Source organism: Symphodus melops (genome assembly GCF_947650265.1).
Source record: "Symphodus melops genome assembly, chromosome: 2".
Classification (NCBI taxonomy): Eukaryota; Metazoa; Chordata; class Actinopteri; order Labriformes; family Labridae; genus Symphodus; species Symphodus melops.
The window spans coordinates 30,496,603-30,510,653 of NC_136692.1; the positions used below are offsets into that span (position 1 = coordinate 30,496,603).

A 14,051-nucleotide genomic window follows, 5' to 3' on the forward strand; every position below is an offset into this window, starting at 1 on the left:
TGTTAGTTGGTTGTTTTTTTGCGCTACATATGACGGATGGAGCAGCTGTTGCACCAAAAGCCAATTACAGACTGACGGAGGGCGAGGTGACATCACTCCCAACAACTGGCTGTCTATGCACAAAAACAAGTGGTGCACACCTATCCTCTCTTCAAGTCCAAGATTTAAAAAGAAGTGGCTCAAAGAAAACGGTTTTTAACTAAGCCAAAAGTCCAACGTTGCATTCAAGGATTAAAATGCAAATAATTGATCTGTGAATCAAGTCCCTGCTGCAAGGTGAAAGTTGATTTGAAAAATGATTGGCTATCAGCGGTCGGTCTAAGCTAACCTTACGTTCAACGTTTTTTTATATAGGTTAGCAACTTGTGCGACCTGTGCTGCTGTGTGTTACATCATGCTGTGCTCGGGATACTCTTCAAGGGCTTTGAGAACAGCACTATGATCTGATGGCACAGCACACTTCAAACCCATCAACCTGTAAGCTCCTTGTGTAAGACTCAGGGATGGGAAGATATGATACACTGCATGTTAATGAGGGAGGGGAGGATCAGGTGTGAGGGTGGGTGGTGGGGGGGGTCGTTGAGGAAGGACGACCTACAATCTGATCCTCATCCTCGGACAGAGAACAAGACAAGAAGAGGAGGGGAAAGGTGGAGGGGATGAAACACTGAGGGAAGGAGGGAGGGAGCGAGGCAGTGTCAAAAGGGGGAGGAACCTGAAGGAGGAGGGAGGAGCCCTCGGTCCTCTGCATCTGTCCCGGTGTCTTGGAGCTCCATTTGGGCTGAGGGAGGAAAATCTCACTTAGGATTTACTGTTGGGACCTTTAGCCTTCTGGACCCTTCTTTCTTTGGGATTCAATTTACTGGAATATTCACTGGAAGATACTGGAGCTGCTGCCTGCCAGACACCTTGGTGCTGACCGGGAGATTTCCAAGTGTGGTATGAGGATAAATAACTTTCTTTGTTGGGCTTGTTTTTTTTTTTACATGTAGCCGTATGTAATGTGTCTTAAACTGTAATGCCCTTGTAGAGTCCAGCTCCCTTTTCAAATGTTTCCTTCACAGGACCTTTGGTTTTTTGCAGATTTGATTTTGATGTATTAAATCAGATTAGGGACGGATTCTACTGCCTGTTCTGGACTTTTGAGATGAAGATTCGAGATTGCAGAGGAACATGCGCTACGTTATCCGAACCTTAAATACAACAATTATCTTTCTTGCTTTTTTTGTGTTCCTCATATTCACTCATTTGGCTTACGTCTACTTTTTGACTTTGTGCAGTGGCATCAGTGTGCAGGGCCTGAGGCTAATCTAAGTATATCTTCTCAGGGATTAAATAGCTTCCTAATGAGCTTTCACTAATGTCCTAGCTTCCCTTAAAGGAGAGAAGTCATTGCAGGTTCTCAGCACAATGTCAAGAATGCTACAGCATTGTGACTGACAGGTATATTTATAGATTTACATAAACATACAGGAATGTGTGTTGAAGCTCTGCAGGACTTTTTAAATTAATGGCGGGAAAACCAAGCAAGCAATTTAAATGTATCAAAGCCTTTTGAAAATATTTAAATATTCAACAACCATATTTAAGCCCAACCATGAAATCTGGTTTGATTACAATCATTAAAAGAACTCTAAAGCTGAACTTTTTAGGAAGGCCATGAGTTAATTGTTAAACATCAACAAATAGTTTAAAAAAAAATCAATTTGTCGTTGGATTTTGTGAAGAAGCCAATCGGCAAGGTGACAACGTTGCCCTGAGTTTTGTTATAGAGGTCTTCAAGAAATCATTTGAAAGATTCAGAAAGCATTCAGACAAAATCCCTTTTTTTTTAAATTGTCCATTATTTCGGTCGTCTTGGGGGCGGCGGTTGCCTAGCGGTCAGTATGTGCACTCCATGAACAGAGGCCTAAGTCTCGGAGAGAGGGCGACCTCTGTGGCTTTTATTCCCCCACACGTCACCCCCTGCTCTCTCCCCAGTTTTTGTCCACTCTTCTATCTCTATAATACAGACATAGTAAGCCCAATAATAAATCTCGTTTCCTTCCACCTGAATGGGACTAGAAAGCAGTCGAACATGGGATTTCATGAGTTATGTCGGCATGTTTGTGTATCTTTCTACTGCTACTCCTCTGACTTTAAAAGTTGTGTTTCTTTGTCTTCTGTGTCTTGCAGAGTTTAATATGAGGAAGCCTTTGAATGGGCTGGATCCCGGAATCAGACTGGGGGGCTTCCATTGTGTTTAGATTAGGGAGCAGCATGCAAACTAATCGGTGAACCAACGCGGCCCGTCAGATCCCGGCCCTTGTAGCCAACAGAACCATCAGCCCAGCTTTTGGGGGGGATTCATCCACTCTGCCTAGAAAAAAAAAAAAAAAACCTGCGCCAAACACCATGGATTTCATGCTACCCATAAGAAGTCGAGGCGCGATGGCTCCCTCTAGCTCTGAACCTCTTCTGGGCTGTCAAAGCAGATGCACCAGACAACACTACGCAAGCGTCAAAAGAAAGCTGAGGCCTGGACGGATCCTGGGCTTCGTCCTTAGCTTGGTGGTGGTCTGCACAGTCTGCTCATGGAGTGCCTTGACGCTGGTCACAACGGTGGCCAAGGAGCTGGAATCGGCTGATGAGGGCTCAGCAGAGGCAGCGGTGCCCCAAAGAACACTTCTTCAGCACAACAACATTTCAGATACAAGGCGAGACACACCGGTAGCTATGAAATCATCTGACGTAGAGATGAATCATGGGGACTACCCAACGGACTTATTCTCTGTGGAGCAGAGACGCCAGGGCTATGTGGCGTTTCATATGTTTGGCATGTTGTACATGTTCATAGCCTTAGCCATTGTTTGCGATGAGTTCTTTGTTCCTGCGCTCACGGTCATCACAGAAAAGCTGGAGATCTCTGATGATGTGGCAGGAGCCACCTTCATGGCAGCAGGTGGTTCAGCCCCAGAGCTCTTCACCTCTGTCATAGGGGTCTTCGTCTCCCACAGTAACGTAGGTATTGGTACCATTGTGGGCTCCGCCGTCTTCAACATCTTGTTTGTGATTGGGATGTGCGCCGTGTTCTCCAAGGAGGTGCTGAACCTCACCTGGTGGCCTCTGTTCAGAGACGTCTCCTTCTATATCATTGGCTTGCTTATGCTCATCTATTTCTTTCTGGATAATGAAATCTCATTGGGAGAAAGTATTGGCCTGCTCATGTGCTACACCTGCTATGTGACATTCATGAAGTTCAATGCTAAAGTAGAACTTGTCATCAAGAGGTTGCTGGGGAGCAACCAGGTGGACGAGCTGGAAACTGCACCAAGGGTGAGCTTGATTTCGTCCATCCACACATCTTCACGCGCATGCATCATTCCTACAATCCATCTGTTTGTTTACCCACCAACCATCCATATATACATGTATCCATCAATCCACCAATCTACCAATCAATCCATTCCTCCAATGCGCTATCCATCAGTCTTTTCACCATTACATTTTCCCATCAGGCTAATCTGTCAATCTGTTGCCCATTAACCCACCCTTCCATCCATCGATGCACAGATTCGTTTATAAATCGGTCATCCATCCAACCATCTGTTATGTTATCGTTGCAATATCCTTCCTGTTTGATTTCCATCTTACTCTCATCATTTTTCTGACCATTATGTTTTGAGCCAACCTATGATCCTTAACATCCACCCATCCCAACATATACCCAGATGTTCTCACATCTTACTGCCCCCCCCCCCAACCCCCCCTCCATCTACTGAGTGACCCATCAGAAGCTTCTAATTCCCCTGGTGATTTTGTAGCTCGCAAGACACCAAGAAAATTAGATGAAAACCTCCAGTCCAGCAACATAAGATCTGACCATTATTGTATTCTTGGTATGCATTTCTTATGTTGATGGGAACTCTTTTTGCCGGTGTGACTTCTCGGTAGCTGCTGTACTTGAGAATGGGCGATAAAATAAATCACAAAGGGTGTTTAAACAGAGTGCTGAACATGCAGAGCTCTGTCGGGCAGCCAAACCCTGCTGAATTCTCATCTGGGAGGATATAAAGATTTGTCTTAATTTGCCACCTGTGTAGCTTGGATGATGCCAGACACAGAGGCAGGCTGCAGCCCTCGTGGTGCTGACGAAAGTCTTTAGGGACGGGCCTTCCTTGTCTTCTGTCCTTGCTTTTAATAAGCAAGTCTAGACCAGGGTCTGGCAAGGCTCACAAACAAGAAGCAATTCCCAGTTTTGAAACCTTGGAACTGCTTCCTAGTGAGGTCAGAACAGGAATTGTAAAAATGCAAAATAGTCACAAATGCAAGAAGTCTGATAGTGTCAATAATGCTTAAAATATAAATGCAGAGGACTGTAGAAAGCTATCAGATTTGGCCTAGTCCTAAAAAGGCTGCTCAGAGTGTCCTGTCCAAAACCGTAGGCAGAAGAAACCGCTAAATTAGTCCACAAGTCTTTGTAGCACCTCCTTAACCTCATCTTCAGCATCCTGTCTTTGACCTGACACTGGAGAAAAGTGGCCTCTTGACTCTGGAGGACGGTTGTCGCTCCGAGTGTTGTTTGTCCTTTATTTCAGCCGGTTGCTATGGTTACTCATTTCAATCTGGAGTCCGGAGATCTTTTTAATCTCTCGTCAAAATGTTAAAAGAAAAACACCAGTTTGGGACGTTCGAAAGCGTTCGCTGCGCTGAGAATCTGTAACACTCGAGCTATCGTCTGTTTCTCTGCCTTTCACGGCTGGATTTACGGGGACGTAAACCATGACAATCACAGAACCAGTGTCTGTCTTCGGGACACTGGAGGAAAGACGATTGGGAATTTCAAGATGGGCTTGTCGAGTGTCTATAAATAGGCAACATGCAAAACGATCATGCGCGCAGAGGGGAGGTGATGAAACACCAAACACAAACATTGTCCCAAACACAAAAAAAGAAGGTGCTTTGACTTTCTTTTCTTTTTTTTTTTTTTTTTACACATTTGTCCCTCTGTCTTCTTTATCTTCTGTCTGTGTGTGCAGTTGGAGTCAGATCTGTTGCTCTCTGATGTTGTAATCACATACGGCTCTCAGGTGACAAAATACTAAAACTACTGTAGGCTGATCTTAGAGCAGCTTGCCCGTAGCCTAGCGTGACATCACCCATCACCAGGTCTTCAGGGGCGTATACAGTGCTTTTTTATTACATACGTATTTAATGCCATAACGTGTGCTTGAGATGTTTACAGAACAGACAACTGTTGTGATAATTGTGACTCAGGCCAGTGGACGATTCACGTTTTAGGTAACAGATGAGCTCATTATTGCCGGCCTTAAATATGGTCGCGTCTGCTTTTAAGCTCCTCCCCCTTTAAGGCTTAGGTCACTCTAAACTCTAAAAGAAAATATGTGTTTAGAAGAATAGAAATCTGTAAAGTTTGATCTCATCTTGCCTTTGTGTTCTTCCCCTTTATTTCCATACACGTGTATCTATTCATCATAGTGACTTTGTTCTGTAACGTCTCGAAGTTCATTAATCCTTTACTGTCATCACAATGGGAACTTTCCACCCGAAGCGCCAACAGCAAATGAGACGAAAAGCCAAACATGCGTTTACTTGTTTCTTCTTATGCTAAATCGACGTACAGCGTATATGGCTGCTGAACCCTTTCAGGGTTGATGTCGAAGTTCTATTGACATACATGCCCTTCTGGGAATCAGCTATATATCAGGCTTCCTCATCTCAACCCAGGAACAGCTTTCCTCTTTCTATCGTCCAGCACTTGGTGTCCAACTGCCTTGCCCTCATGTGTCGGTAGCTGCCAAATAATCCCTCGGGTTAATGCCCTCCAATCCCATTAGAGCCGCTAATAATAGTCAGATGCTCCCTGGGGGAGCAGGAATCAGCAGATCACTCAGAGAAAAAAAATCGGCATGCTCCTTCGCCTGGTCGGCGTCCTGCCCATGACGTGCTGTGGCTTTTGATTTGTGCATTGTCCGGGATGTTTTGAGGATGTTTGCACAGTTGCATTCAGTTGCATTAAGCGTTCATGTCATAAGAGAGAGAAGATCTGTTGGTTTGCTTGCTGATGGCACTAAAGACGACAATCCTCCCTGATCCCCTTATCAACTGCTTACCTGCAGTGACGACAGCAAACACACAGCCAAGCACACTGTCACCCAGTCTCTGCAGGGCTCTTACAAAAACGTCTCAGTTCCCCTCGCAGCCATTCATATAAAAACCTGAATCATCACGCAGCAGGGTCATGCATCTGTGAGGTCATTTAACGAACAACGTTCAGCGAGCGGAGGAGGACGTAGTGCAGATACACGTCGCCTTCATCACGTCGTTATAAAATGATTATCATCTGTTGAGGGCTCAGCACAAAGTTTGTCGAGCCTCTGAAGGAACATGCTTTACGTTCTACGAGCAGTTCGAATAAAGACGGCGGCGGCTGCTTAGCGGGCCGAGCGAGACGGGACGGGGGGAAATGTTGGACAACATGGTGACCTGTGAAGGTTGCTGCAGGACTTCACACGCAGGCTCGAAAATTACCAGTCTAAAAGTGGTGATCTCTGCTGATTAATCCTGGCTAAGTCGCACAGCTCGGAGAGTCAGGTGGACACTGCAGAGGGATACACTTACACACACACACACACACACACACACACACACACACACACACACACACAGTAAAGGTGACGTGATTTTGCCTTAGTGTTGATAATTATTGGGATGAAGGGAAAGTTTGGTGTAAATAAAGGACGTTAGGTCCTGATCTCAAACTGGGATTAAAAGAACACTAAATTGGAAATGATGAAATCCCCAAGTCACCAAAATTCAGTACAAATATTTTTGATTGTTTATAGCTGTTTAAAAAAAGTGAGTTCTGATTATTTGATGGATATTTGATGTGATTAAATGTGACATGCGAAAGGATCGGATGGAAAAGAGAAAAGCGCTTTGACTTCATGCTGTCAGGTTTTAAAAGTGTTACTGAATGATGGTGAGGATGGACTTAATGAAGTGTCCAGCTAACGCAGCAGTGACAGGTTGGTTAAAGGGCAGGGAAGGTTAATTTCCTGCAGTTGGAGGACGTATTAGCCGATGACCCGTGTTATTGTATGACTGACTGACTGAAGTGGCCGGAGGTCATCGTTCCAGCGGGCTGATTGGTGCTGATTGGTGAGAGGATTCAGCTCCGACGGAGGACTGACAGAACCTCACACGTGCAGCAGAGCGGAGATGAGGGCTGAAGGAAGTAAGGGCAAAGATTAGTAGTGTTTCGGCGTTGGTTACGGTGATGTCATCCGACCTCGAACATGTTATAAAACGCCGAACAAGCAGAGCACGCTGTGGAAAAAAAAAAAAAACAGGCTCAGCTTTTCAGGGTGCGTAACAAAAAACAGCAGTTTAGCTTTTATAAACAGTCTGGCAGATTTTGTAAGTGATGGAGGTCAAAGGTGAATCTTTGACTTCGTAATGTATCTATAAAAGACCAAAGCATCAAAACATTATTCTTTTAAAAAACCACTGCGGTCTCAGCAGCTCCTGTAACAGGTTGACTGTGTCTTTACTGCGGCCATGTGAGCACTACCCAACGTGAACTAATGCCAAGCTGGCCTCTGCTTCTCAAAGCCATCACATGGAGGCTCCAGTCCACACAGGTGACCCCTGCTCCCTGTCGCTCATTATTCACACCATCCACCTTTAAAATATGGATTTACATTTCTATCACATGGAACACAACAACGTTTCAACACGCAGCTTTTCTGGACATGAATCCTCTGGGATTTGTTTGTTAATTTATGCTAACGAATGTTTGTTGATGACACGTCACCGACACGTAACTTCTGCATGGAAACGAAAGCTGAATGTAAACATTGAACACAAACAAAAAGCTGAGCTTTCGAGGCGCCACAACTGCAGCAACAGGTGTCTTGTCAGATGCATGCTAAAGGGATTATCTTCTCTGTGGCCTCCATCATGAAAACGTGTCTCCACCCCCCCCCCCCCCCCCCTTGCTTCATGCTCGTGATCATCTCTCTATTAGTTTTACTGCTGTTCATCACATGTTAAACAGCATTCATGCATCAGTCTTGAACAGGTGCTTCATCCATCATTTATGCTGCGTTGATGTTAGTAGATGAGCCATAAAAAAAAGAAGTAGTCCAATGATAAAAAAAAAAAACCCAGACAGAACGATGAACACAATCACGGCAGTAACTGTCGTAAAGCGAGTCCACTGGTTTTAGTTAACGTGAATGATGATGATTGGCCGGTTTTGGATTGAGTGGTACAAGGTGCTGGCCCCTGGGCGGCGTGTCATCAGCTACAGCATGTGATGCTAAATTAATGGTGCTACCTCGGCGCTCAAATACTCCTTAAACTACTTCCTGTTGTTGTTCCTGTTCAATGGATGATGGATTTGTGAGCGGGTGGCTCTCATGGAGCGAGCTGTTCAGACTAGACCCTCCTCTTTAAGTGCTCTCGGACCTGACTCTGTTGACTTCTGTGGTTAAACGTTCATGGGAATCTTCTGGGATGGAAATGAGTCTTTGAGGTGTTACACAGGAAACTGAGTTAGCCAATCAGAGTTGTGACAGTTTGGACCTCAGGCGGTACAAAACATGAGGCAGAACATAGAAACGTGCTTCATAGACTGTGAAGTGAAGTGACACATTCTTGAGACCCTGCAGAAAAGATTTACTTCTGGGTGACCCCGACCCCCCCCGTTGAAAACCACCGGCCTATTAGCATACAGGTGTGTCTGATACCTGAATGACCCGTGGTCATCGTTCCAGCGGGCTGATTGGTTTCTTTTTCCTGTTTGCTAAAAAGGCCGTCGAGTTATTCATCCAAACGTAAACCAAGCTGAAGAGATCAGACTAGAAAGACACTGACATGTGATCGACTCGGTTACCTTTTATTAAGGCTCAGCGTTAACGAGTTAATCACACAGAGTCATTGTTTTTAATTTAATAGTTTGTCCCTTCAGTCTCTCTGTAGATAGTGGTCCTCAGTGTCTCTCTGTATTTATTTTGTCCCTTCAGTCTCTCTGTAGATAGTGGTCCTCAGTGTCTCTCTGTATTTATTTTGTCCCTTCAGTCTCTCTGTAGATAGTGGTCCTCAGTGTGTCTCTGTATTTATTTTGTCCCTTCAGTCTCTCTGTAGATAGTTGTCCTCAGTGTCTCTCTGTATTTATTTTGTCCCTTCAGTCTCTCTGTAGATAGTGGTCCTCAGTGTCCCCCTGTAGTCTCAGTGATGTTAAAGACGGACTCTGCTGAATCTTTGAATGTCTCATTTGACTTTAACAAACTGTCAGACAGCTCAGCTGACCAGTCCAAAGTCAGATCCACCTGATGACATCACACACTGACCTTTGACCTTTTTCTCCCAGCTTAAGAGAGTACAAACATTCAAAATAAAAGTCTTTCCTTTTAAAAAGCGAAATCATGTGATAAAGTATTTATAATTTTAATTGTTTGACAGCCCCAATAATAACTGTTATAACTAATAAAAAAAAATCTAAAATAAATCCTATCGGAAAAATTAATAATTTCTATTTGTGTTTGTTATTTGTGCAGTTTTCATGACGCAGACTTCTTCCTGATTCATGTTAATGTTTTTATTTCAAGCCGTCTTGCGTCGGTCGTCTTCGGGTCATAATTTAGCGTTTGACTCTGAGCAGAACGTCGTGCAGCGGCGTCACTCGTGGCCTGATTGAACCCACGATTACAGTCTGTCTGACAAATCTGCTCCACCTCATGTTTCTGTTTCATCATCTTAATTAAACTTCCCAGTACCTGCTTCCCACACCAGACCTCCCCCTTCTCTGTATCTAAAGCATCCGCACACTCTGCACCTGTCATGTGTGTGTGTGTGTGTGTGTGTGTGTGTGTGTGCGTGTACTTCTCTATGTGGTGACACTGCTGTGCTGTATATGTCCTCTGAGGAAATGGCTGGGTTGTAGTCATCTGTCGTCCCTGTGAGTGTGTGTAGGCTCTCAGACTCCATCTTGGAAAACAAGACTAAAGAACGAGCTTTAGAGGAGGAAGTGAAGTCTCACACACACACACACATAGGGGACGGTGTGTGTGTGTGTATCTGGGTTTTTAAAGTCCAATGCACCATACGGCAGAGTGCAGGCCTAATGTGTTAGACTGCATATAGTGCATGTGCTTGTGTTGCTATCTCCACACTTTAAATATATCTGTGTTTATATGAACAAATACAGTAGATATGTAACATGTTTGCTTCTCTGTGTTTTTCCTCAAAGGCAAACCGCTCCTGATGACGAGAACAAGCTGACGGTGAGTTCTGTGTGTTTTTGGTTTTATAGGTATCTTTATTAGGAACACGTTTATAAAACACAGGTAACTATATGAAAAGATAAACTAAACCATATTTAAAATAAGCAAACTAGTCTGCATGTAATTATCCTGTTTCTGCTTTTAAGCATCATCACACACATTTCCACTCATTATCTTAAAGGAGCCGTGTGTAACTCTGCCCCCAGTGGCTAAAATGGGTACTGCAGTCCAGATTCAAAACGTGACAGAGCTGCCCGCTCCTCCCTCTCCTCTCTAGAGAGAATGCTCACACAGGTCAGCATGTGGTGGACACTGTAGCTTCAGTGTTTAGCCAGCTCTGCATGTGGTGGACACTGTAGCTTCAGTGTTTAGCCAGCTCTGCATGTGGTGGACACTGTAGCTTCAGTGTTTAGCCAGCTCTGCATGTGGTGGACACTGTAGCTTCAGTGTTTTGCCAGCTCTGCATGTGGTGGACACTGTAGCTTCAGTGTTTTGCCAGCTCTGCATGTGGTGGACACTGTAGCTTCAGTGTTTAGCCAGCTCTGCATGGGTCTGTAAAGCTTTCTGCGTTCTAACCTCTCTCCATGTTTCATCTCCAACATTGATCCTAGTTTGAGCAGCTTTCTGCTGCTGGAGCTTATTAGAAACATGCAGAGGCTTTTTAGCTCGGGTACAATCACTTCTATCTGAAGCAGTTCCACTGCCCGCTTCCATCGCTGCAACACCTGTTCACCTGATAACTGCTCTCATATCTAGCAAACCCAGGGGCGTCCAAAACGGCCTTCAAAGCCCCGCCTACCTTCTCTGGTCCAATCAGATCCAGAACATTCAGGAGCAGAATCTAAAGTTAGAAGGAGGACATACTGGCTGCTGCGTTGTTGTCAGAGAAGCTTCAACACAGCAGGTTTCCTTCATGATCACACAGGAAGAGAGCAGCTCTCTGATTGGCTGATTGATCACAGAGGAGAGAGCAGCTCTCTGATTGGTCCTTTAAACACAGCCTGAAGTTGAGGCTTTGATTACATTTGGTTAATTCTTTTAAAACTTCTGTGAATGGAACAAACAGGTTACAGTGTCGGTCATGTTTTCAGAGAGCCCATTTTAATCAAGCAGGTATATCGAGATACGAACTTCATCACTACACACTTTCTCATTTTATACACCTCTAATAAGTTCTGGTCTTTTTATAAAGACATGATTGTATCACTTCTTATAGCCCAGTGATTGGCTGACGCTAGAAGTCTGACAGGTGATCACATCATCAGCTTCTCTGCTGCGTCACGTGACCTCCAACCTTCACACGCTTGTTCCTGTAGTGTCGCTGTTATTTCTATTTAATCTGTTTTTTGCACGTTTCGTCTTTGTTGTCGTACTCTTGTATTAAAAACATTCAATGAATGAATATTAAGAACACATGAGATTGGTGTTCGTCAGGATGGTTTTCTCTCCTCTTTTTTTTAGTGTATGAAAATGAAAAACTGAATTGTGTATTGGTGACCTCGTGGTTAGTTTGTGGGCCCTGTATGTACACAAAGGGTGGAGTCCTTCAATTGGGCATCCCGGGTTCAAGTCCTGTGGCTTGTCATTCCGACTCTCTTTCTCTCTCTCTGATTTCAAACCCTATCCACTGTCCTGTCTCTTTAATGAATGCACATAAAACCCCTACAGAATATTTAAAGGTCACATGACCTCCTCCTCTTCTTCAGGTGAAATCAGTGTCCTCGCTCCTCTTCATCATGTGTGTGAAGTGTGTTGTTGTAAATCCGCTCTGATCCTGTATTTGATCATGTCTATAAACCCCTCTATTTCAGCCCTGCTCAGAACAGGCTGTTTCTGTGTCTGTAGCTTTAAATATGTAAATGAGCTGTGTCTGGCCACGCCCCCTCTCTGGAAGGGCTCGGGTGTACTCGCTGCTTTCTGGCTCCATGTCCTATTGTTTACGGTGAGAAGGCAGACTCAGAGGGCAGAACAAACACCTAGCTGTGGGAGTGTCACCCACCTGGGGGAGGGGCTACTGCCCTTTGTGATGTCATGAAGGGAAAACCTCCAAACGGCCTGTTTTAGCACACATTTTCTGCAAAGTGGAGCAGGCAGAAGACGGAGAGGATGGACTCTTCTGGTCATGTTAGAGTTAGAGGAACATGGTGACCTTTAAAAACGTCTTCATATCGACGGTGTTGTGACTGTTTGTGTTCATGTAGGCGAAACCGCGGCTGCAGAGGGAAGGCAGCTGTGCCTCTCTTCACAACACACTGATGAGAAACAGCATCTTCCAGCTCATGATCCACACCCTCGACCCTCTGAGTGATGAAGGTAAGGGTAAGAGAAAAATCCATCATATCTCAATCATCTATTTCAATGTATGGAAGCCCTTTTCTGCAAACTAGGGACGGATTCAAATGATCCGATTCAGGCTTTGGATCTTAGGGGTCTTTCTTCCTCACATTGGCAAAAAGAAGGCTTCAATACAAGTACAAAATCCTTTTCTTCAACCGAAGTTGTCCCCCCTTCAAGTAGTCATACGTCTTTCCGTTTTTCAGGACGTTTCAAAGAGAAGGCTTCTATCCTTCACAAAATGGCCAAGCAGAAGTGTAAAGATGAGGCGGCCAATGCCAACGGAGTAGGTGAGTAACGAGGACGAGTTCAAAGTATGGGAGTTCATTTGTCCTGCTCAAAATTCAAACCCGTGAATCAAGTGACAAATTAATCAAGAATGAACCAAACAATCTCCAGTCAGCCAGTTTTTCATGAACGCACTGCTGAAGTTGCGTGGAAGCTTTCAGGAAAGGCCCCGCCCCCCTTTAAAGTCTTCCTGACTCGCCCGTTCACAAATGAACCGCGAGCCGAAGCCTATCGCTGTCGATCAGGGCCGAAGGGTCTCAGGCGCAGCTTCACGAGAGCGATCGTCTGCGTTCAGACGACAACACCGTGATAACGATCCCCGCGCTCTCTCTCCTCCTGAAAACGTTGTAGTACACATGTCAGACCAGCAGGGGGCAGGCGATGAGGTGGAGCAGCACAAACAGATCTGCTGATAGTTGTCGTCGTTGATTATTGACTGGAACAAAGAGCCGACTCGTGCGTGATGCCCTTTGAAAAGTTTACAATCTGAACACCCGAAACAACCCTGCAAACAAAATGCAACGACGGGGTTCCTCGTTTTGGATGAATTAATCATGAAAACAAAAAAAAAGTAATATACGAGCTGCTGCGTTCACACACAGGAAGCTTTACTCGGAAATGTTAGGACTGAACTGGAAGGAGAGTCGTTGGCGTTCACACAGGCAGTAAAAAGAAAAGTCGAAGAGAGCTGCTGGAGTTTTGTCTTCAAAGGAAGTAAAAAGTGTGACAGGATTATAAAAACCCGATGAGGAGAATGAAACGGGAGCGAGCGGCGCCTCAGATCTCAGTTCGACTGTCCAGTTTGAAGAATCCATCATTTGTCATTTGATTCCTCGGTCCGACTTGCCGACTTTGGCAGTTCATCTGTAATTTGATCATTTCATCATGAGAGGGCACAGACGGACTTCCGTATGATTCTCTGTTACTCCTGTCCGGATGGATAATTAACAAAGATATTTTTGTTTCTCAACATAGGAGCCCCCTCGCAGACACAACCTCCAAGAAAAAGCAAATTGTACTAAGTTTCAGCCTTCTCATAATGCCATTATTAGATCCTCACGTTTCATGTCAAATTCAAACACTATTTGACAACGAACCACTTTAACCATGCTTAACCTCTCTCTCTCTCTCTCTCTCTCT

At 44.7% G+C, this 14,051-nt stretch overlaps 1 protein-coding gene across 1 annotated transcript in view; it reads left to right on the forward strand.

The window, feature by feature from the left end:
• The first annotated feature begins 813 nt into the window (after nucleotides 1-813).
• The window catches only part of LOC306820366 (sodium/potassium/calcium exchanger 2-like), a 16,170-nt gene continuing 2,932 nt past the window's right edge, over nucleotides 814-14,051 (forward strand). Inside the window, 6 exon segments of the mRNA XM_079338186.1 lie at nucleotides 814-939; nucleotides 2,176-3,315; nucleotides 10,256-10,266; nucleotides 10,268-10,289; nucleotides 12,491-12,602; nucleotides 12,830-12,909. Of these exon segments, the coding sequence (XP_079194312.1) occupies nucleotides 2,395-3,315; nucleotides 10,256-10,266; nucleotides 10,268-10,289; nucleotides 12,491-12,602; nucleotides 12,830-12,909 (1,146 nt within the window). The 5' untranslated portion in view covers nucleotides 814-939; nucleotides 2,176-2,394.